At 36.6% G+C, this 26,496-nt stretch overlaps 1 protein-coding gene across 1 annotated transcript in view; it reads left to right on the top strand.

The window, feature by feature from the left end:
• LOC115210740 (sec1 family domain-containing protein 1) overlaps window positions 1–26,496 on the top strand; it is a 127,430-nt gene that overhangs the window by 70,211 nt on the left and 30,723 nt on the right. The window contains exon 17 of the mRNA XM_029779449.2: window positions 21,582–21,661. Coding sequence (XP_029635309.1) covers window positions 21,582–21,661 — 80 coding nt within the window. The remainder of the gene's footprint in view (window positions 1–21,581; window positions 21,662–26,496) is intronic.

Below are 26,496 nucleotides of genomic sequence, written 5' to 3'. Positions count from 1 at the left end.
AATGTACATATTAAAGGATTTCAAAATATTACTATTTAGTTTGACTTCATTATTACAACTTATATATCTTACAGCATGAATTGGGTGTATTTTATTCATCATCATCGTTTAACGTCCTAGCACGGGTTGGACGGTTTGACCGGGGTCTGGGAAGCCAGGAAGCTGCATCAGGCTCTAGTCTGATCTGGCAGTGTTTCTACAGCTGGATGCCCTTCCTAACGCCAACCACTCCTTGAGTGTAGTGGGTGCTTTTTACGTGTTACCGGCACAGGTGCCAAGGGAGGCTGGAAGTGGCCACGATTGGTTGGTGCTTTTTACGTGCCACCAGCACAGAAGCCAGTGTCAGAATTCTGCTACAGACAACCTCTGTATCAGTTTAATTAAAATTTTTTTTCAGGTTTGGTCTTAGTTTCACAGCCAGCTGCTCTTATTTAGAAGTTACCTCCATCCTTTGAAGGCTATGTTTGCAATATCTTTACGGAAAGTCTGAGTTCAAGAGCTAAAGATTTGCAAGAGATAAAAGGTCACCTTTGCTATTTAATGCACCAACCAATGTCTATGATGTAAATAGATTGTTGGTGGCATTTGTTTTAGACACATGATGGGGGTTTATAAGTTACCAAGACCTAGCTTAGACAAATGGAGGCTGGGTAATTACACCAACTGCTAAGCTCTACAGGTTAGGTCAGTGCTTTATTGATTCCTAACAGTTGAATAAAAGAGGACAGCAGGTCTCATGGTCTGAGGCAAATGAATATAGGGTGGGAGTAATCTGAGGGAGATAATCTGTATTGAGGCTGTTTGCATGGTATTAGCAGTAGAGACAATTTAACTGATATAAGCTTTAAAAAAAAGGAGAATTTATCTTTATCTCACTCAGCAAAATGCTTTCATACTTTTTCTTTTTAAATACATTATATTTCAATGGCACATTTACGTATTTCTTTAAAAACTTTTTTGTGTTTCTTTACACAATTATTTATTGAAATGATAAATGGAAATTGGATATTCTTGTCAGGTTCAAGGGTTAGGGATTCTTTTATTAATAATAATACACTAGTGTCTCTCCCTGTTGGAAGCTGCTATTAACTATTCTATCTTAATACTGTGTCTTTTCCCATCTTAATACAAGCTGTTGAAACTTGAACTTGGTAATTTGATTTCATTTGCATTAATGTGTGTGATTTATATCATTTCTTATATACTAGAGTAAGTTTATGAAAATTCTCAGATCTTTGAACTCTGTTGCATTAGGTCTTTCTAATGGTCTCTGTATAGTATTTGTGCCTATCCCCCACCTTCAAATGAAGTCATTATTTTCTCTTAAATTGAAAGTTCAAATGGGAACAAGGGGGAGAGATAGCGAGAAAGAAAGAGAGAGAATGTGTGTGTGTGTGTGATTAGAAGATAGCAAAGAGAGAAAGAGGGTATGTTCAAATAGAGACAGTGGAGAGAGAGAGGGGGGGGTTCACATGGAGATAGAAAGAAGAGGAGGTTGATCTTTTAAAGTTCTATAATTCAAACCAGAGAAGCTGCTTAACCCTATTAAAAGCTGATGTTTAACAATAAAGAAATTTATCAAAACCAGACTTCAATATTCACATTTGCTTTTTATTGTCTTATAAGTATGAAACATGATACAGCTGATGTGGATTACGGCCTTGACACTTAAGTTGTTTCCTTAGAAATGCTGCAGAGAACAATGGTGATAAGATTTTTATAGTCAGAAATAATATTAAGAAAATGCTAAACAATATCTGGAGGAAATCTTGTTGTTTCTATGCCAACATGGCTTTATGGTTAAGAGTTCACTCTGCAACCACATGCTTTTAGTTTTGATCCCAGTGTGCGACATCTTGAATAAGTGTCTGCTGTGCTGCCTTAGTTTTGTGTTGACGAATAGTAAATGAGTGGAATTTGGTAACTTCATGTATGTGGCGTATGTGACATATGTATATATGCATGTATGTACTCTTTTACTTGTTTTAGTTGTTTCTCTGTAGCCATGCTGGAGCACCACCTTTTAGTTGAATGAATCGACCCCAGGACTTATTCTTATTAAACTTAATACTTATTCTATTGATCCCTTTTGCCAAATCGTTAAGTTTCATGGACATAAACACACCAAAGCGATGGTGGAGGGACACAGCCACACAGACATATATATATATATATATACATACATACGACAAGCTTCTTTCAGTTTCTGTCTGCCAAATGCACACACAAGGCTTTGGTCAGCCCAAAGCTATAGTAGAAGACACTTGCCCAAGGTGCCATGCAGTGGAACTGAACCTGGAACCATGTGGTTGAGAAGCAAGCTTCTTAGCACATAGCCACAACTGCACCTGTACAAATGGGTGGATAAACAGAACCTCATTATACATAAATGTATGTGTGGATAGACAGACAGATGGTTGGACATATAATAGGTGCAGGCAAAGCTGTATGGCTAAGAAGCTTGCTTCCCAACCACACAGTCTTGGGTTTAGTTCCACTGCATGGCATTTTGGGCAAGTGTCTTCTATAGCCTTGGGCTGACCAAAACCTTGTGAGTGGAATTGGTAGATGGAAACTGAAAGAAGCCCATTGTGTGTATATATATCTTAGGTCCTGATAGGGTATAAAGGTAGGGTGTTTCCAAAGAAGCACTCAACCTGAGTTCTGGGCTATCAACACAGTGGGTTTCAGGCCAATGCTGAAATTCTTCAAATGTTGAAAAGCCAGGTTTCATGACGGTAACACCATTGTGTGGGTTTGGCAAAGAGTAAATTGTAAGCCAAATAGTAAGACAAACTTTTAAACGCACCTTCAATGATTTGTTACAATTGTTTCTCTACCAACTCAGCTTGCAACACTAGTTTATGCAAAAATTCAAAGTGAAAATTTATGTCCTGTTTGCAGTTTTAGACATTAGAGTGGCACTTCACCAGACTTGCATCAAAGGTGTACCTTTATAATGTCTAAAACTGCAAACATTACATAAATTTTCACTTCAGATCTTTGTGTAAACTGGCATTGCAAGCCAAGTTGGTGCAGAAACAATTGTAATGAATCATTAAAGATGTGTTAAAGAATATATATATATATATATATAGGTAGGTAGGCGGCTCCAAAAGGGGTCTCAGGGAGTAGTGTTCCTGCCTTCCTGAGCTAGTTTTCTATCACATTTCTTAAAAATCGTGGTAGAGGCCTTGGTCTTGTGTGATCGCTCATGTCTAGAAGTTGGGGGTAAGCAAGGGCATGCTCCCCATACAAAATCCAGCTCCAAAAAAGTCTCATGATAGCAAAGAAAAATGGGCACCAGCCAGCCCAAAGGTTGGGGTGGGCCGCACCTGCCTACCTCAGTTGCTATAGCATTGAGGTGGATCTGGCCACTCCCATTGACGAGGACAAAACCCGGATTTAAAACACTGGATGATGATGAAGATTATGATATATATATTTGTGTTTGTGCCCTTGTCTTGGCATCATGTGATTATTGACATTTGTTTCCAGTCATACATGAAAAACATGGCTGGCAAATATTTTCTTGTTTGGACTAGTTGAAGATTGGCTACAGAAAGGGTATCCAGCTGTAGAAAATCTGCCTCAACAAATTCCATCTGACCCATGCCAGTACAAACAGTGAACACTAAGATGATGGTGATGATAATGATGTAGGCTTTTGACATCTTTTTATCCCAATCGGAAAATATCTTTGTCTTGACAAGTAACCATTCTTTATTACCTCCGCCTTTGTGAAGGCGGATGTATTGTTTCCAGTTGTGTCTTTTTGTTTGTCCATGGACAAGATATTTTAAGAAGCGCTGGATGGATTCGGATGAAACTTTCTAGGATGTTTGGCCTCATGACTGGCACAAACTGATTACATTTTGGGATCAATCCGGTACCAGACAAGGATTCTGGATTATTTTTTTCTGTTTTTTTTTTTTACTCAATTTTTGAGAATGGTCAGGTTCATTTTTAGTTTTCTTGTTTGTGAGAGCAGTCAAGTTTATTTCAGATATTCTCATTTTAAAAATCCTTTCTGGCTAATCATCGAAAGGACATTGATGCTACCTTGGCAGAGGTTTGCACTCTCTGGGTGCTGTTGTTGACTTTGCTATTAGAATTAACTCAGTCATTTTGTCGTTAAACACTCTTGGTATTTGTGTAATTTCCAGGAAAAAAGTGTCTGACATACAACATTCCACTTAAGATTTGCAACTAGATAGATCAGATGTTCTCATCTGATAGTACCAGAAATCATTGTTTCAGTGTAATAATGTGACTAGTTTTAGAATCCCCGCCCCACTTACATTTCTCTGTCATAAATGGAGAATTTGGTTGACCATGTTCATTTTGACAATGTATTCAAGAAACTGAGTGAATGGGTAATTTCCTCGACAACTTGAAATTTAAAGGTGGGGTTCCACTTCTGATAGAGAAAGTAACATCAATCTCATAGAAAAAATGAAGTCAAGTGGCTTTATTTGGGATAATCTTCAGCAGAATTGGAAGAGTGTCAGACAGAATGCTTTGTAATGTTTAGTTACTTTATGTTCAAATATTTGAGTTTAAATACTGCCAGGGTTTTTGACTTTGCTTTCCACATTTACAAAGGGCAATATAATTGACTGCACATACATGCATGTGCACATACATGTGTGCGCGCGTGCACACACATACACACACAGAGTGTATGTGGGTGTTTATGTTTGTGCCTCCTTGTCGTGACATGGTGTAATAGTTGTATACGAGTGTCACTGTCATACAAGCAGTCTTTCATTTCCAATATTTTGAGAAAGCACATCTTACCATGGGGAAATGTTACCTTGCTTGGAAACAGGTGAGAGTTGGTGACAGGAAGGGCATCCAGCCATAGAAAATTTGCCTCAATGAACTCTGGCTGACCCAGGCAACCATGGAAAAAAAATGTACATTAAAACAATGATGATGATTGTTGTTGTAAGGTGTGGTATTAAATGCCTTGCTGGGTTTAGTTACATTTCTTTAGTTTCTAAGTTCAAATCCTTCTGATGTTAGCTTTGCTTTTGGCCTGTTTGAGGTAAATAAAATACACAACATTCAACTGATGGACCCTTTTTTTTTTTTTTTTTTTTTTTTTGCCAAACTGTTTAGCCCTAGACCTTAAATAAAACTCATTTGCATCACCAGTATCTTAAAATACTTTATAGAATTTAGTTCTCTTTCCACAGTCTGAGTTCAAATCACATCCTTTTTATTCCTCTAGAATTACAGAAAAAAAAAATGTTATATACTGGGATCAATTCATTTGACTGTACTACCCACCTCTTGGTTGGTTTACCAATATATAAAATTATTATCATTGCACTAGGATGTTGGACTTAAATCCCAGAAGAATGTAACTTTGTCTTCTGATTCTTTAAGATCATATTTGGGTTAATTTTGATTCTCGTCTTTCTGGAGGTAATTCATAGGTGGCTTTGTGTCCATGCAAGAAACTGCTTTTATTAAGGCGGCGAGCTGGCAGAAATGTTAGCATGCCGGGCGAAATGCTTAGCAGTATTTTGTCTACTGCTACGTTCTGAGTTCAAATTCTGCCGAGGTCGACTTTGCCTTTCATCCTTTCAGGGTCAATTAAATAAGTACCAGTTACGCACTGGGGTCGATATAATCGACTTAATCTGTTTGTCTGTCCTTATTTGTCCCCTCTGTATGTAGCCCCTTGTGGGCAGTAAAGAAATAAGAAACTGCTATTATATATATAGTGGTAAGTTCTTTGTGGAGTATCTGTAACTTTATCTCTCAATCCTTATAACAGCTTCACGTATTGCTGATGTTCTTTTCTGGAAAAGAGTGATTTCATATATTACTATTGTTTTTACCTTCTTTAAAAATATTCAGCTTCTCATGTTGACATTTAATGTAAATTAATTACTGCACTAATTGATTTAGCCTTTCCTCCACTTATCATCATCATCATTGTCTTTGTCATTATCTTTGTTGCCAGCATCATCATCATGAATGTTATATCAGTGCCATCACTAAACAGCATCAATTTTTCTGTGTTCACATGGGTTGGAGGGACCTGCAAATGCATCAACTTGTCTGTGAAGCCTAACAAGTTGAGATCTGACTAGCTGTGTTTCACAATCTTCTTCTGTCACACACAGACACCTGTTGTTAGTACATGACACTTTTCCACCCACCACTTATTTGCCTGTTCACATCATGTCAATACAAGCAGAGTCAAATCATTTTTGTTCTGCTTGTACCCTGATAATTTTAATGCCCATTCTTTTTCACACCTTACTTCTACTTTGTCTTTCATGCAAATTAATATTACACATTTAATGAATCATATCTGACTCATTTCTTTCCAGTTTCTGCACATCTTCTGCACTCTGTGACCATGTCTCACTACCATGTCACATCACACTTTTTTACACATCTCTTATTATCTTTCAGAAACTCCTTGTTTAGTCCTAGGTTAACCCTGGTCAAACAAACAGATCAAAGGCTTGTTATGTCTGGTGTGTGTGTGTGTGAGAGACCTCATTGTTCAATGTGCCCTAGCTTACTCATTGTTGGTAATGGAGGGAACAGGTTTCTGCACCACTTTCATTGTTTACCTTGTATACTATACCTCTACCACAACCACCTGTAAACACTAATTAGGTCACCTAGGCAACAGAAGCTACAGGCTGCTTGTGGACTCCTTCAAGTCATCATAGCTGCTCCTACTGCTAACTGTTCTTGTCCAACTGTCACATCTCAAGTATTGGCTCTCTATCAGTTGTAACCATTGTTTGCACTGTGTACACAGTATCAAATTAACATCAACTCCTTTCTTACATATTGACCAAGGCCACCTTCATGATGACACTGCCTATATTGATTATATTAATGGTATCCCATTGCAAGGCTTTACAAGTTTAGCTTTCTTTTTAGTGAAAAAAATCTTCTTTTTCTTTCTTCACCTCTTCTACCTTTTTTTTTCTCCTCACCTTAGTTCTGTGCTTCTTCATTAGTCCACTGATACATAACAGAATGTTGTCGCTACAGATTAGTTATCAATTCAAATATCATTAAAGAGATGTAGCCAGAAACCTCTGACATGAGGTTAGTCAGTCTGAACTGTAAGTTGTATATTATATGTAACTCTAATTTCCTAGGCTAGCCATATCCTATTGAACCATACAGTGATTGCCAGCATGGAATACAATATTCAATGTTGTTGCAGCTGATGAAAATATGTGTGTGTTGGGGGAGGGGGGGAGTGGATTTAAGACAATAGATGAATAAAAAAAAAAAGCTTGACCAAAAAGATGGAATGATAATTTTCTGAACAGAAACTTAAACCAACTGAAAAATGATGGAATTTTCTGAGAAAAATGAAATGTATTCAGTAATCTCACTTCTGGTCTGGTTTGACTTAAGTTCTTCCCTTGCGCCATTAATGGCGTATATCTGGAGCTATGCTGTACGCAAGAAAATATGTTTTCCATAGCAGAATTTTTAATGCCACTCCCCCTTTGCTGAAGAAGATTGGCCTGCAAGAGTCCTGTACTGGTGCCACATAAAGGCATCCCTGCTGATGTCACATAGAAAACACCCAGTGCACTCTGTAAAGTGGTTGGCATTAGAAAGGGGTATCCAGCTGTAGAAATCAAGCCAAATAACTCTGGAACCTGGTTCAGATCTCCTGCTTGCCAGTTCTGATCAAACAGTTCAACCCATGCCAGCATGGAAAAGAGATGTTAAGTGATGATAGTGATGATTTCAGTAAAGTACATTTATAAGTGAATTACCAAATGATGGTTTGTATGTAGTGAACAGAGTTTTATTTATGATGCTTATCAGTCAGCCTTCTGATTGATAAGACACTGTTTTTATCTTCTCCTTTACTTTTAGTCTGACTGGACACAGAAAGTGGAGAATTCTCTTATATTTGACATAGTTTTAAAGATAACCAAATAAATAATGTGTGTGTAATTGTAGTAGCAGTTTTAAAAAAAAATTGTGATTCTCTTTAGCTATGAAAGTAGTGTTGTGTCAAATGGTTTTACTGAAATACTAATTTTCTCTTGTTTAAAATCTGTGTTTTGACCCTCATATCAAATGGAAGTAGGATAATTTCTTGTGGTTATAAGAAGCACTATTACTGGTATATGTATATTTGCATACATACAGGTATGGGTAAGAAGTTTTCTTTCCAACAACATGGTTCCAGGTTCAGTCCCACTGTGTGTGGCACTTAGGGCAAGTGGTTTCTACTATATCCTGGTGGCAGACTGACGAAAGACTTGTAAGTGGAATTTGTAGATAAAAAATTAAAGACACCCATCGTGTGTGTGTGTGGAGAAAATCAACTTCATAAATCCTCTTTCTATCCAAGCTACAACCTATCAGTCCCCTGTAGCATTTGGTTAACCCTCAGTCAGAGTATTTGGTCTGTGACCATCCCTTCTTATTTTCAGACAATGTATCCAATAAATCTTTCATTTTTCAACGTATAGGTAAGCTGTAGTTTGAGGGGAAATTGGTTGCTTTTTCTATCGTATTGAACATGCCCATTGATCCATGAAATATTGCTGAAAATATTTGCTCCATTATAGCACAGGTATGGCTGTGTAATTGAGAAGCTGACTTTGCAGTCACATGGTTTCAGGTTCAGTCCCACTGTGTGGAACCTTGGGCATCTTCTACTATAACCTTGAGTTAACCAATGTCTTATGAGTGAATTTGCTTGATGGAAACTGTGTGGAAGCCTACAGTAAGTGTGCATGTGCATTTTCTGTTTGTCTCCACCACCATTTGACAACCAGTGATGGTTTACTTATTTCTCAGTAATTTAGCAGTTTGGCAAAAGAGATTTGTAGAATAAGTACCAGACTTACTGGAGTTTTGTTCAAGTAAACCCTTCAAAACAGGGCCCCAGTGTAGCTGTGACTGCAGTGACTGAAACAAGTCGAAGATAAGATATGGAATTCACTTGTGATATATGGTATGGCACAGATTCTTCAGTTGCTCTTATCTTTGACTGCATCTTAGTGTCCAACAATCTGCTTGTTCGTTCAACTGTTTCTGTAGAAAAAAAAAACAAAGCATTTAATTACTGACTCACCATTGTACTGGGTACATTTGTGACCTAATGCTGCTCTAACAGAGCTTTTTCTTTAGAACTTGCTGCTGGACTGCCAGTTCTGTTTTCTATCATTCACTTCATCACTCTCTCTCTCTCTCTCTCATATGGAACTTTACACACACAATCCATCATTTCAAGCCTACCACCACACACCACACACTGCACTCCACTTCCTTTCCAAATCTTGTATTACAGTCCCTCAAACTTTTTATATTTTACATTAACTATTAACTACACTAATGTAATCTACCCAATTATCACCCTGATCCCAAAGGAAGCCACCCCCAACTGGTTATAGAGGCAATACTGTATTCCAGTGCAACTCTCTCCCTCCTCCCTTTTACCATTCTCTCTCTTACTTCAAGAAGTGGAACTTATTATAATTCATTTCAGACTGTTATCAAGCATAAAAAGAGGACACCATTCCAAATCTGCCAAAACAGTTAAACTAGTATGATTCTAATCATTTTCTTTCTTTACTTATTTTTTTTTTCACTTCTTTTGAAAGCTGAAACCTAACCATTATTATATTGCTGCTATCAGACATAATTTATATTTTTATTTGTTTATCAGGCTCCAGTCTCTGTTTTTTCATTTCTTCATTTCTTGATATTAAATATTACAAATTTATCTCAAGACTTTATTAATTTAATGTTTATAGGAAATCTAGAATTGTCAGACCATAGAACTGATATTGAAATAATGATATCTCATTAAGACCAAGTTATTTATTGTAGAATAGCTTTGGGGACAACAACCTTAAACCATCCCACTTCCCTCTTGAAACACTATAAGTTTCTTGGATGGTTGGGTTTTGGTGTCATTCTTCAAACTGTTGCATGTTGATGAAAGAGGTCATTATAACCTGCTAGTAGAATATGGTAAGGCCAGACATACCAAGTGGTTATTCCACTCTTAATCAGATCTAAGATAAGCAATTAATAGCAACATTTATGTCATGGTAAACTGACACTGTTTAGTCTTAAACAGTTCTTATTTTGAATGGAAAGTGAATGAAGAACTGTGCTCTCTCATTCCGTTAGTAGCAAAAGGAATACAGAACTGCATGTCCTTTCTTCCTCCATGACAGAGTAAACAGAAAGCTGTGTACCCTTTCTTTTTCAGTAGTGAATACAGAACTGTGATTTCTTTGTATAGTTAAAGGCAGACCAGAGTGAATATTGAGCTATATATCCTCCTTTAGTGCAGAATGACTATAGAGCTATGTTCTCTCTTTTCCCCATTGGTAGATTGAATACAGAACTACACACTTTCCCTTCAATAACTTAGTGAATATGAGCTGTGTAACCTCTTCTGTGACAGAGTGACTACAGGGTTGTGAACATCAGTCAACTATATACTTAACTGTATACTTGTGTTTTTACCTCTCACTCTGTTTATTAGTCTTTATATTTCATCTTTTTACTGTTTCCTCTCCTTACCAACCTTCCCTCCCATTTACCTCCCTTTTCAGCTTAGCTCTCTATATCTTTAAACATATTTGTCCTATTCTCTGTCATGAAAGTTTTAGTAACCATGATAAATTGTCTGATGAATGACATAGGCCCAAAACATTAAATTCTCCTTCATTCCTGACAGCAACTGAACCTATTGAACTCATGTACAAACTCTCCCACTTATTGTTGCTCACACACTGTCACAATTTTCTCTGAATTCCAGATACGTTTATCCAGTGATTGTGTCTGTTTATCTCTCTCACTGCCATAAACAAGGTTGGAATGAAGTGTATTTCTGTGTTTATCTTTCTCTGATCTCTCTGCTTTCTATATTCATGTCTTTCTCATTCTACAAGCCAGGACTTGTTATTCTCTGCTGAAACTTCTGATAGTCATGATATGATTTATAGCAATTCTAAGCTCACAGAATTTCAAATACTTTATTGTTGTTAGACTCTGACATTTGAAGATTTCAGATTCAATTCTTCCTGCACAGAATTTTCTTTTTTTGGCTTTTGTTTTCTTTGGCTGTGCTTTATTAAAAGAATAGGAGGTAGATTATAGATTCTACTTTGGTAAACTTTTTGTGTGTATGTGTGTGTGCGAGAGCAACAGAGAGATGTCATTTAACCTTGTTCTTTTATTTTGAGTTAATTTATTTAGGATTACCAATGTTGCTATTATTAATCTTTGAGTGTCAATTGCTTAATTATTAATCTTATGACTACCAAACTTAATATTACTGACCTTATGACTATTAATTTATCATGTCAATATCATTACCAATCTTATATCAGTCATTTGGCCATCAATCTTAAGAGTATTAATCTTAATGATAATCGGTCTTATGATACACTGATTGTCTTTTAAAATATCTTTATTTCAAGTGTTTATTTATCAGTTGTGTGTGTGTGCTAGAGAGACAACAGACAAACAAACTGACACAGGTAGAAATTGCTAGCAAGTATGAACCATAAGCTAAATCATTCATCAAAAGATTAAATTAAAACAATTCATAAATGTGGTCACAGCTAACATTATGTATTCACCACCACCATCATCATTTTAACGTCCACTTTTCCATGCTTGCATGATTCAGACAGAACTTGTTGAGGTGCATTTTTGAGGACTGGATGCCCTTTCTGTCACCGACCTTCATGTGTTTCCACTTAAGGTAATATTTCTCCATGATCAGACATGTTTTGATGGAAGACTGGAAGCAATGGACACTGCTTGTAGGATGGTGATAGTCATTTACAATTATTTCATGATGTTAAGGCAAGGAGACAGCAACACACACACACGTATATAAAATCTATTATTCCAATATTGTTGAAAATTGTTAAAAGCCCTTGCACCATTATGAAAAAATGATTGCATTAAAACAAACAGTAAAAAAATAAAGTTTCTTTCATGAGAGTATTATGAGTATCATTATGTATGCATTAGCCTGCTGCTTGCTTAATTATTAAAGTGTTCTTTCTATTATAATAATTACAGTCTGTTACAGACCTAGTTTCTGTTCTCATTAAACTTATGGTCAATCTCTAGAAACACAATACAGTAAACCCCATCCTGAAGAAGGGCAATTTCTTTGACATTGCCAGTTACTATCCTCTTATCTACAATGCCGAAATTTTTTTATCTCCCATCTTCTAAGTAATCACTAGTTTTGTTCCTCTTTGAGCCATATCTACAAGTGACTTTCCTATGTCATACCAGTGGGTTTCTGGCCTTGAGAACTTTGATATTAAAGGCATCATTGTTGCTTTTACTAAAGTTTTTTAAATGTATATTGTATAATTTCATGTAATTGTATAGTTGTTCACCTATGGCTTCCATTTGTCTTAGATTAGAAGTTTCATGCCCAATTTCTGCTTTGCAACATGTACTCCTATCCCTGCGACTCTGGTATATACATCTGAAGTGCAGTTACATCATTTGTACCTTTTTAGTACAATAATGACATATTTGCCATTACTTCTGTATTTAGGTATCATTCTTCATTCCTCCATAACCTTACAGCAGGGGTTATCTGCACTGACCCCCCCTTGACACCACACCTGCACTTCTTCCATGAATGGAGATTTTGAAAACCTCCTATGTGGACATGAATGCTGACCAATCCAGGAGTTGAACCCACAATTTTATGTTGTGTCCTTGAGTAATGCATTTCATTCCATGTTGCTACAATCAATTCAGCTGTAAACGTCTACAAGCTGGGTGCTGGTTCATCTCTCTCTCTCTCTCTCTCTCTCTCCTTCCTGCTGTCACATCCTGGACATTCTGTTGAGTCATGAGCAAGTATGGCGCTGTTGAGTCATGAGCAAGTCTGCTTATATAATACTTTCACTAACTGTTTTAGGTACCTCTGTGCTTATGTTACCAAGCCATACTTGTTGGGTGACTGTATTGTACTTGTGTTAATAACAAAAATGCTGTATTAATTATAAATATGCCAGATGCTTATTGGCTATGAATTTATTAGTAAAAGAAATGTGAGAATTTTTAAATGCCTTGGAAGAAGGTCAGTGGAGTAGTGTTTAGTTTTGTTCCTCTGCATTTAAGGTTCAGATGCAACAAATGTCTTCTGTGTTTCTTTTATTAAATCCTTGTGGTGTTTATAAATGGGTACTGGTACCACGAGAAAAAAGCACCCAGTACACTCTGTAAAATGGTTGACATAAGGAAGGGCATACAGCCACAGAAAGCATGCCAAAGCAGACATTGAAGCTTGGCACAGCCTTCTAGCTCACTGGTTTCTGTTGAACCATCTAAGTTATGCCAACATAGAAATAGGGATGTTTAAATGGTCATGAGGTACTGTTCAGCTAATGAACACAAATGGGTGGTCCTGTAGCAATGTTAGAAATTATTGCTATTCAAAGCAATTGTGAACAATAATAGAGCTTCATCAGATCTTCGGTGCTGAAAGAAAATTCCTAAGAATTATTAGTGACTATATTCCAGAGGGTGTACTGAAATGAGACAACAATGTGCTGGACATTACCCAATCCGAAAAGCATCAGTGGTGGGGATAAAAGATTGTCTTCAGATCTGAATCACCCTAATTAAGATTGTAGGGGACAAACATCAATGAAATTATAAATAATTTCAATACTTGTAATGAAATTATTTAATGGGGATTCTAATTTATGTTTGATACACATATTCTTGTAAATGTTATATATTTAAGTTTTCAGATTTCTGGAATTTTTTTTCAGATTCTTTTAAAAAAAGATACTGGTATTTTTCCTTTTATTCTTTTACTGTTTTAAGTTTTGGACTCTGGCCATGCTGGAGTACTGCCTTCAAGGGTTTTAGTCAATCTAATCATCCTCAGTGCAGTACTTATTTTATCAGTTCTTAATTATCAATTTACTAGGTTACATAAATTCACAGTAATGCTACTCTGAGTTTTGGCATGATTTTTATGACTGGATGTCCTTCCTAATGTCAACCACTTTACTGAGTGTACTGGGTGCTTTTATAGGACACTGGCACTTATACATGGCACAAGTATGGGTGCTTTTTACATGGTACCAGTACCCCATTAGTCTGCAAGATCAGGATCACACAGCTGAAAAGGGATGTAGGGGACATGGCTGTATGCAAGGACAGCCATGATTTTGCTTACTTTGACATGTCTTCTGAAGTACAGAAAACCATATATATGTGTGTGTGTGTGTATGTGTGTGTGTATATATATATATATATATATATATATATATGAAAGAAAAAGGTGTTCAGAATGCTGGATGGTTGTAAAAAAATATATATTTATTTACATATCACATATTATTTCTTCATATTTTTTAGCGCTTTCGACTACTACTGTAGTCTCATCAGAAATGATGAGACTACAGTAGTAGTTGAAATATGAAGAAATAATATGTGATATGTAAATAAATATATATTTTTACAACCATCCAGCATTCTGAATGCCTTTTTCTTTCATATGTATTAAATCTGTACATCACCCCCAATACTTATATATATATATATATATATATATGTATAAGAAATTCATTTGTATATCTATATTTTTTTCATTCTAATTAGACAAAAGGAGTAAAACAAGTGAGGGCATAGATTATATATAATTCCATTGTGTTTGGATATTGTGTAAATTTTAATTGGCTAAGTGATCTAAGAAGTAGTTGATTGTGTCTGAAAATAACTGCAAAATACGAAGTTGAGGAAAACAGTGTCTGACTAATGTTTCTAAATTGGTGTGTACACTTATTTCTGTCAAAAAGTTTCCTGCTAGATGTATTAACCTTCCTTCACAGTTCGGTGCCAAGCACCATATAATCTGTAAGTATTTGCTTGCACGTGTGAGCGTGTGTTTGTGATGAGAGAGAGAGAGAGAGAAAGAGATTGGTATGGGTAACCCCTTTTATGAAGAATATTTAGCCAGCAAAGTAGATTAAACGAAACAATACTCTGTGTAATATTGAATGACCATTTGTTCCCTGGATGGATTATAATACTCGGCTACTCAAACATTTCAAACAGATATCATATTTAATAACTTCAAAGATTACTAAACAATAAAATAAGAATTACTTTCAGCTTTCTTTTAAACATTCTATTTCCTATTGCTCCTTTCATGTTGATTATTATTATTATTATAGCAGTTAACTAGCAGAAGTTTTAGCATGCTGGACATAATGCTCAGTGGTATTTTATCTGGCTTTTTTCTGAGCTCAAATTCCATCCTTTTGGTGCTGTTAAAATAAGCATCAGTCAAATACTTGAGTTGATCTAATTGACTTCTCACTCACCTTAAAAACTGCTAACCCTGTACCAACATTAGGAACCATTATTATTATTAAGGTGGTGAGCTGGCAGAATCATTAGAATGCCAAGCGAAATGCTTAGTAGTATTTCGTCTGTCACTACATTCTGAGTTCAAATTCTGCCGAGGTCGACTTTGCCTTTCATCCTTTTGGGATTGATAAATCAAGTACTAGTTGAAAACTGGAGTCAATGTAATTGACTATCCCCCGCCCCAAATTTCAGGCCTTGTGCCTATAGTAGAAAGGATTATTATTATTATTATGATGATGATGAAGGTAGTGAGCTGACAGAATCTTTAGCACGCTGGGTGAAATGCTTAGTGGTATTTCGTCTGTCTTTACATTCTGAGTTCAAATTCTGCCAAGGTTGACTTTGACTTTCATCGTTTCGGAATTGATAAATTAAGTACCAGTGAAACACTGGGGTTGATGCGGTCAACTAGTTCCTTCCCCCAAATGGCTGTCCTTGTGGCAAAATTTGAAACCATTATTATTACTACTTACATTCTTTCTGCTAGCTACAAAATATGTCATACATGGTTAAGTCTTTTAACCATTGTTGTTTAACCATTGGCACATTTTCCATGAATCTCACAAATGTAGGTTTTTGTTTTGATCATAAAGTTATTAATGATAGTTCGGCACTTTTGTTTAATTTTTTAATCACATATATCAGGTGCCAGAAATACAGTTGTTGTTTAGCCCCACATTGGCCCATGACTGAACAGACCTAGGGTCAGAAACATTCTAGCCATGGCCATCCATTCTTTTCTTATCTAAACCAAAAAAAAGCACGCCTGTCTGTGTCTCTCTCTCTGCAGACACACAGACACATGTTATGATTGAAATAAACATAATAAATTTATGTGGAATTAGGAATTGGCCACCAATTCTTCTCATTATTTCTCGGGTATTGCTGGATGAATCCTCACACTCTTATAGAATTTCATAAAATATATTTAAGGTGGGAAGCTGGCAGAGTCATTTGCAGACCAGGTAAAATGTTTAGGAGTATTTAATCTGTCTTTACATTCTGAGTTCAGATCCTACCAATGCTGACTTTGCCTTTCATCCTTTCAAGATCAATAAAATAAGTGCAAGTTGAGCACTGGGGGTCGATGTAATTGAATTACCCCCTTTCCCAAAATTGCCGGCCTTCCGCCAAAATTTGAAACCAGTATGATATATTGATATCTATATTGCGATTTCAAAGTACAATAGAACCTCACAGTATGAGTGCCCCATTGTATGAATAATTTGCGTACGAGCTGAGACTCGTGCAAATTTTTGTCTTGAAGTGTGAGCGGAAATCCGCATTACAAGCACACAAATTGTCCCATCTTTAAGGTAATTCAGTTAATAAAACCAGTTTATGTATTTCTTTTGCATTCCCATTTTTTATAACTGTCATTTTACTTGTAACTACACCTTTTCTGTTTTAAAACCTATAAAAAATTATTTTTGATTGGTTTTTGGGGGCTGGGATGGATTATTTATATTTTAGTTAATTTCAATGGGGAAAATTTATTTGTAAACTGAGTAAATCATAAGACAAGCTTGGTCATGAAACAAATTAAACTCATACTGTGAGTATCTGGAATATTTTCAGAACAAGATTGTTTCTTACTGTAGTTTAACAGATAATGTTTCAATTTATACTCATATTAAGTAACAATTGAGTTTGGATTAAAGTCTAATTCTTTATCTCTATTGTAATAATATTCTTGGCCTTTTCATTTTAGATCTAAAGACTGAAGATTTACTACTTTTTTATTTTTATTATCCACATGTTGTTCTTTAGCTCTAGGTCAACTAGGAACCAGAAGACTTTTGATCAGACATTCTAGTCATAACCAGTTTGTCTTTCCAAGCATAGATTATTACAGACTACACTGTACTGTCTGTGGAGAAATAACTAAAATTTGCTCTGTTTATAATTATACCATATGTCACATATGTACTATATCATACCTTGATACTGTGTGGACTAAGATCCCCGTTCATAGGCCACTGGTATTTATAGTGTTAAACACTTTCGGTATGTAAATTAGGGACTCCTTCATAGAGTAACTGCAGCATTTTTTGAGTATATAAACAGTTGGGCTGCTTGTTTCTCTGGAGACTATCAAAATGATGTAGAAGCCTCTGATGAGAACCCAATAAGGTGTGAAAATTAAGGTTGTTCATTTCTTCAGTCTGCAGAGAAATGGCTAAAATTTGCCCTGTTTATAATTATACTATATGCTCCCCCGTGCCGGTGGCCCGTAAAAAGCACCATCCGATCATGGCCATTGCCAGCCACACCTGGCCCCCGTGCCAGTGGCGCGTAAAAAGCACCATCCGACCGTGGCCGTTTGCCAGCCCCATCTGGCACCTGTGCCAGTGGCACGTAAAAAGCACCCACTACATTCATGGAATGGTTGGCATTAGGAAGGGCATCCAGCCGTAGAAACATTGCCAGATCAGACTGGGCCTGGTGCAGCCTTCTGGCCTCCCAGACCCCACTTGAACCGTCCAACCCATGCTAGCATGGAAAGCGGATGCTAAATGATGATGATGATGATGATGTGTATGTATGTATGTAATTCCTGACGAATTATCTAATTTTTATTTCATGAAGAGTTTTTTGTTTCTGTCTTTGGAATTAATTAGACTCTGAAGCAATTTATAGAATGTATATTGGCTCTGTACCAACTTGGATTATGAATTGAATTAAAGATCGTCTACATATACAATTTTTCCTTTCCTTATTCTTCATTTACTGTTTTTGCAAATACTGAATATATATTTTTATATATATTCTTTACTTGGATTGTATTGGCAGATTTGGATGTTTGACATCCCTTTGAAGGATTTCAGTCCTCACCTCTTATATCTATATATATATTTTGTCAGTAGGATGTAATTTGAGGGAAATTTGGTTGGTATTTATTGCAAGTTGAGTGACCATGTAGAGGCATCCTTATTTATTTTAACTACAATTGTATATCTGTCTGACAGCCATTTTTGTTCTCTTTCTCTGGTATTTTGATTAAATTCCTGTAACAGTTTCCATTAAAAAAAAGTTTGTTTATTTGTACTACTGGGGAAGAAAGCTTTACCTGTCCCTGTCTCCCCAATTTTGTGTGTGTGTGTGTCTAAGTCTGTTTCAACTGTGTCTAATCACTTACCTGTATGTTCTGACGTAACATCCTGTTTCTGTTTTGGTTTGTAACCAAACTTTCCAACACTTTCGCTTTCTTCCATAGTAATCTCTGGCCAGTTGCCAATCACCAAGCTCTAGTTGTTGACTTTACTTCAGTAAATATGCCTTCTAGTACCACAAAGAGTCTTTGGCATCTGATGGATGTTACGAAGTGAATACTAGTGTATTTGCTAATAGGAGGCCATTTAGCTGCAATATTCTACATTTCTTGACATACACACAGCTCTACTCCCAGTCTACTCTATGGAAACACAGTTTTTATACTAAGTTAAATCAAGTAGACTTTGTATGATTTTAACCCTTTTAATTTTATGCATTTATTTAATGCTCATAATTGCTGCCATGATATATCTCATGATCAGACCTTGAAAGGGAGTATTTCTTTTAAATGAGTTTTATTGGAGGAATACTAGGAGTAATGTAGTCAAACTCTATCAAATGTAATCTTAGATATGTAACATGGTTGTGATAATATCATATGCTTGTGAAGAGGAGGTGCAGAGGGAACAAACGCAACCCCTTAAATTTTTGCGGGACAATGAGAACACTTTCAACATCCTGGGTTGGACCTGTGTTTGCACCCACTAGGCAAATTTCGTTCCCATACTTTTGGATAATATAGTTGTTTCCTTAAAAATATTTTAAGGATATTGACACACTTTAGCTACATTCACTATTTGTAAGAAGTTATCTATCTAGATTTCATGACCAAATCTAGTGCTTGTTTTTGGTAATGCATCAGTTAATGGTCTTTTAAGCTAGGTTTTCATTGTAGAATTCAGGAAGTGCACATGCAAAGAATAAGTAAAGATTAGAGAAATGTTTTCTAAAACATTCTAGAAAATGTGAGAAGTGCCTGGATTGAATATGTTTAAAATGAAAGAATTCACATCACTTTCCCCTAGTTTATGGTACAAACTTGGACCTAGCCTCTCAATGTTATGGGGAAAATCTGGTTATATTTTGGAATTAAGCCCTATACAAATTCCATGAAACATTTAGTTGTTGGAGATGTACTTGCATCGCCTGTGACTTGATCTGAGATTGTGTGCTGAAACAAAAATGTTTGTAAGCCATTCAAGAATACACAAAAACTTAGTTTTACTTCAACATTTAAATTTCATTTGTGTCAAAATATTTTTGTCATTTTGAAACCGCAACCAGTTCACTGACAAAACTTTGTGCTGCACAAAGTTTTGTCAGTGAGCAGGTCGCAATTTCAAAGTTTTGTCGGTGAGCAGGTCACAGTTTCAAAGTTTTGTCAGTGAGCAGGTCGCAGTTTCAAAGTTTTGTTAGCGAGCAGGTCGCAGTTTCAAAGTTTTGTTAGCGAGCAGGTCGCAGTTTCAAAGTTTTGTTAGCAAGCAGGTCGCAGTTTCAAAGTTTTGTCAGTGAGCTGGTCACAGTTTCAAAGTTTCGTCAGCAAGTAGGTCACAGTTTCAAAGTTTTGTCAGCGAGCTGGTCGCAGTTTCAAAGTTTTGTCAGCGAGCTGGTCGCAGTTTCAAAGTTTTGTCAGCGAGCTGGTTGCAGTTTCAAAGTTTTGTCAGCGAGCTGGTTGCAGTTTCAAAGTTTTGTCAGCGAGCTGGTCGCAGTTTCAAAGTTTTGTCAGCGAGCTGGTCGCAGTTTCAAAGTTTTGTCAGCGAGCTGGTCGCAGTTTCAAAGTTTTGTCAGCGAGCTGGTCGCAGTTTCAAAGTTTTGTCAGCGAGCTGGTCGCAGTTTCAAAGTTTTGTCAGCGAGCTGTCGCAGTTTCAAAGTTTTGTCAGCGAGCTGGTCGCAGTTTCAAAGTTTTGTCAGCGAGCTGGTCGCAGTTTCAAAGTTTTGTCAGCGAGCTGGTCGCAGTTTCAAAGTTTTGTCAGCGAGCTGGTCGCAGTTTCAAAGTTTTGTCAGCGAGCTGGTCGCAGTTTCAAAGTTTTGTCAGCGAGCTGTCGCAGTTTCAAAGTTTTGTCAGCGAGCTGGTCGCAGTTTCAAGTTTTGTCAGCGAGCTGGTCGCAGTTTCAAAGTTTTGTCAGCGAGCTGGTCGCAGTTTCAAAGTTTTGTCAGCGAGCTGGTCGCAGTTTCAAAGTTTTGTCAGCGAGCTGGTCGCAGTTTCAAGTTTTGTCAGCGAGCTGGTCGCAGTTTCAAAGTTTTGTCAGCGAGCTGGTCGCAGTTTCAAAGTTTTGTCAGCGAGCTGGTCGCAGTTTCAAAGTTTTGTCAGCGAGCTGGTCGCAGTTTCAAAGTTTTGTCAGCGAGCTGGTCGCAGTTTCAAAGTTTTGTCAGCGAGCTGGTCGCAGTTTCAAAGTTTTGTCAGCGAGCTGGTCGCAGTTTCAAAGTTTTGTCAGCGAGCTGGTCGCAGTTTCAAAGTTTTGTCAGCGAGCTGGTCGCAGTTTCAAAGTTTTGTCAGCGAGCTGGTCGCAGTTTCAAAGTTTTGTCAGCGAGCTGGTCGCAGTTTCAAAGTTTTGTCAGCGAGCTGGTCGCAGTTTCAAAGTTTTGTCAGCGAGCAGGTTGCAGTTTCAAAGCGATGAAAATATTTTGACACAAATGAAATTCAAATGTTGAAGTGAAGCTGACAGTTTTTGATTGTTCTTGAATGGCTTACATGCTGCAATTATGATTTAGTTGTTTAGCTTCAAATTAAAGGTGGGCAGATGTTCCCATTGTTTCTGCATGTTGTTTAGTAATTGTTTATAATATAGACACAGGGCCTGAAAATTGTTGTGGAAGGGGTTAATTGGTTGTATCAATTCCAGTACATTATTTTGACTCTGAAAAGATAAAGGGCAAAGTTAACCCAATTGGGATTAAACTCAGAATGTCAGGAGCCAAAATAAATATTGCAAAACATTTTATTCCACAGCTCTTAATCTCACAGACCACTTAATAATTATAATAGTAATAATCATTGGTGTTCATTACAATTCTTATGGATAATCCATATTAGCTTAAATTCTTTTTCTTGTGTGTATTTTAAGAAATATATTAAAACCATTTTATCTTTAAGTGAAATTTCGTTACATTTTATGTTTCAGGCCGAACTGGACCAGTATTGTATGGCTTTTAAAGCCAGCAACCTTGATATCACGCCGATTCAATATATCCGCAGATGGAAGTAAGTAGGACCCTTTTTTCAAAAAGAAAATTATCAACTTTTGTTTTATTATTACATCTGAAATAACCGACCTTAAAAGCAGGTGATATGACAATTAAATTTAGTCTAATGTCTAATGAACTTATTGGATACAGTGCTCAGGTGCACTGCAACTCATCAGGAAAAGTAACCAAAACTGCATGAACTGTACACAGAATATGCACAGGAAGTGAATTTTGAAAAAATCTCTGAAAAAAAAAAAAAAGATGGGGATGAAAAAGAAACGTGTGGTGGGGAACCAGGTGTACTGTTGGCAAATTTCAGGAAGCATGGAAGTTTTAAAGGGTGTACTATCTTGACAGCTAGTAGTTTATTCCATAGTTCAGCAATTCTGAGCGTGAAAGAATATTTCTTTTACTTTCAGGTAGTTCATTTGTTAAATTATATAATTTTGGTCTTATTAATGTAATCAATATAAGGCTGTTCATTAGGGTTAGTGATGGTCTACAAGGCCTAGATTTTTACTTTTCTTTTTTAAGGTGATACAAGTTTGTGAATGAGTCTTATCTGATTCTATGTATTTCTTAAACATTGTTAGCTTTAAAACAAAAGTGGACGTGATGTGAAATTGCCATCATCACTTGGGCCAGACAGAGCTTGAGGCAAATTTTCTATGATCAGATGCCCTTCCTGTCGCTAACCCATACCTGTTTCCAAATAAGGTAGTATTTCCCCATGGCTAGGAATGTATTTGCAGAATATAGGAAATGAACTACATTTATTTACAACAATCATCCAATGTCAAAAGAAGGAAGTGCATGCGCATGTGCACACATATGCACACAGATACATGACAGGCTTCTTTTAGTTTTTGTCTACCAAAGCTACTCAAAAAGGGTTTGGTTTGTCTGGGGCTATAGTAGAAGATACTTACACAAGGAGCTACTCATGGACTGAACCTAAATCTATGTAATTTGGAAGCAAACCTCTTTCACAATATCCTTTTCTGGTTCCAGCTGGAGGCTGAGGTTATGTTGGAGCATCACCTTTCTATATATATAAAAAAAATACTTGTTAAAAGATATGATAATGCATTCACAGCAGGACTATGATCTAAATTTGCTTTCTTTTAATAGACTAAAATTCTAGTTTGGTCTTTTTTGTAGAATTTTTCTTTAAAGAAGTTTTGCTACCTTCATTTCCGGTGGTATTATTATTATTATTATTATTATTATTTATATATAAAATCTAGTTTTGAAGAAATAATAGCGTTATTATTGCACTAAAATTTTATTGTATATTCAAAATGCCAGTTTTGACCAATCAGAAACCCATAAAAAGAGAAACAAATTAAGAATACTTGTACTGTATGCAGCTTGTGACAGCAATTTCATGTTATCCATAGTTACTCCATACTTGAACTTTCTGCTCTGCTGACTACATTATTGATGATGCCGTGTCAGTATTGCAAAGTTAAGTGAAATAAGCAGCAATAGGACTGACAAGAAAAAAATAATGAAGAAACTTGTTCAAATCTAACATGCTTTTGAGAAATGATTTTATGTCAGTTTAGCTTGGAATCACCCAACTGTTGCAAAAATAAGGGGAAATTATATTTAAACCACATCTTTTATATCCTGACTGTAATTCCTATAAAAAAAAAAAACCGATTTATAAAAAGTTATCCTCTTCTCTGTTACATTTTACATAAATCAAAATATTATTTTCTGAGTCTTCTGTCATTAAATGATATATAGTTGTTATATATATTTATAAATATTGATTTCTTCTGATAAGGCATGAGAGCATTTGTTACTGGGAAGTGTATATAAGCAACTGAAGGTACTTACAGTTGTTTTATGGTTCCCAGACAGATGACAAAGTCAAACCAAGGTTGATTTGAATTCTGAAAGTTGAGATAGAAGACAAACACTGTCAGACATATAGCTTCCTTTTTATATATTGATTTTCGTTTCTTATGACCAAAGATTTTAGAAAATCATCTTTTATGGTGCTGGCATAACCGTATGGTTAAAAAGTATGCTTTGTAACCATGTAGTTTTGGGTTCAGTTCCACTGTGTGACACCTTGGACAAGTGTCTTCTACCATAGCCACAGGCTGACAAATGCCTTGTGAGTGGGTACTGGTGGCATGTGTAAAAGATTCGAGTGAGGTCGTTGCCAGTACCGCCTAACTGGCCCCGTGCCGGTGGCATGTAAAAGCACCCACTACACTCTCGGAGTGGTTGGCATTAGGAAGGGCATCCAGCTGTAGAAACTCTGCCAGATCAAGATTGAAGCCTGGTGCAGCTGTCTGGTTTGCCAGACCTCAGTCATTCGTCCAACCCATGCTAGCATGGAAAGCGGATATTAAACGACGATGATGATGATGAAACTGTGTGGAAGTTCATTGTGTGTGTGTGTCTGTCTGTCTTTGTGTTCCCTTCACTGCTTGACAACTGGTGTTGGTTTGTTTACATCCTTGTAACTCAGGGATTAGTGAAAGAGACTGATGGAATAAGTAGCACACTACAAAATTAAGAACTGGGGTCAATTTGTTTGACTAAACCCTTCAAGGCAGTACCCCAGCATGGCTGCAATCCAATAACTGAAGCAAGTAAAAGGAAAAAAAAAGATTATAATATTTTAGTACATTAATTTGTTTCTCCTTTAAGTTGACATTAAAAACTGAATGTTTTCCTTTACACATATTCGACAATCCCTCTCCTCACACAACTAGGGGGGGAGGAGTATTTCAATGGAATGATGACGTCTATGGTGACAGCAGGATAAGTAGCTTCTTAAAAAAATAAAGAGGAGCAAACTCCTATTGTCCTCTTCTTCAGAGCTGTCACCTATTTTAAAAAGCGATGACAAGTTTTATACTAAGTCCCTCTTGTTAAGCGTGAAGGAGCCAAGTTTCTCTGTAGACACATTTAGATAATTCTATTCTATGCTCCAGAGAACAAAACAGTTTTACACACAAAAAAAAAAACGAATTGCCATATTGAGTGCACTGCTTTATACATTGGCAAACATGTGCCAACACATTTTTGGAAGGAATTAGCTTAACTTTTCACATTGATGCTATATAATAAATCCACATATGATTTCGTTGGTAGTGTAAGGAGTAGATTAGCATGGCAGACTAAGTGTGCATGTGCATGTGTGTGCAGTGATGCAGACATAGGTCACTGTGACTTTTCTAGTGGGAGTGGTGCATCTGAGAGAAGCCATATAGTGGTAGTATGGGTAAGGTAAGGTGGGTGGGTGGGTGTTGGTTGGTGAGGTTCAAATAAGATAATTTTGTATTAGGCCAGTTTTGTATAATTATATACATATGCGCATACATATGAACATAAGTATTTACATAAAATACATATATATATATGTATACACACACACCGACGTGTGTGTGTGTGTGTGTATATATGTTTGTATTTACAGATATAAACACGAGCATAAACCAAATTCCATGTATATATAAAAATGCATCTCTACACATACATATAGACATAAATGTACACGTTTTTGTGTGTGTGTGTGTGTGTGTGTGTGGTGTGTGTGTGTATGTATATATATATGTATATATATATATATATGTATATGTAAGGCGGTGAGCTGGCAGAAACGTTAGCATGCCGGGTGAAATGCGTAGCCGTACTTCGTCCACCGTTACGTTCTGAATTCAAATTCCGCCGTGGTCGACTTTGCCTTTCATCCTTTCGTGGTCAATAAATTAAGTACCAGTTACGCACTGGGGGTTGATGTAATTGACTTAATCCGTTCGTCTGTCCTTGTTTGTCCCCTCTGTGTTTAGCCCATTGTGGGTAGTAAAGAAATATATATATATGTATGTATTTGTATATTCGTGTAAGTGTATTGCCACACACACACTCACACATGTAGCTGTATGGTTAAGAAGTTAGTTTCACAACCTAATGGTTTGGGGTTCAGTCCTACTGTACAGCATCTTGGGCAATTGTCTTTTATAGCTCTGGGCCAATCATAGGCTTATGAGTGGACTTGGCAAAACAGGAACTGTATAAGGCTTGTCCTTCATACACACACACACATATGTGTGTGTGTTGATGTCTCCTGGTGTTGATATTGCATGGTAATTGTAAACAAACATTATCATCATGCAAAGCATTATCATTTGTTTGCAATCTTCTGTGAAAGTATGTTTGGTTATTGTGCTGTTCATATTTGAAGAGCCAGGAGAATAATCTACTTGCTTGAAAACAGGTGAAGGTTGGTGACAGGAAGAGCAACTGGCTGTTGAAAAACAAAACTGCCACCAAATTTTGTCTCAGCCATGCAAGCATGGAAAAGCAAAATCATATGCTAAAATGATGTTGTTGCTGATATTTTTTTGCCCGCATGCACGCGCACATACACACACATACACACACACACACACACACACATACACATAGACACACATAGACACAGATACACATAGACACAGATACACATAGACACAGATACACATAGACACAGATACACATAGACACAGATACACATAGACACAGATACACATAGACACAGATACACATAGACACAGATACACATAGACACAGATACACATAGACACAGATACACATAGACACAGATACACATAGACACAGATACACATAGACACAGATACACATAGACACAGATACACATAGACACAGATACACATAGACACAGATACACATAGACACAGATACACATAGACACAGATACACATAGACACAGATACACATAGACACAGATACACATAGACACAGATACACATAGATACAGATACACATAGACACAGATACACATAGACACAGATACACATAGACACAGATACACATAGACACAGA

The sequence above is a fragment of the Octopus sinensis genome, linkage group LG4 (assembly GCF_006345805.1).
Source record: "Octopus sinensis linkage group LG4, ASM634580v1, whole genome shotgun sequence".
NCBI classification, from domain to species: Eukaryota; Metazoa; Mollusca; class Cephalopoda; order Octopoda; family Octopodidae; genus Octopus; species Octopus sinensis.
Note: the sequence above shows the minus strand (reverse complement) of the source record. Positions and strands in the feature narration are given on the sequence as shown.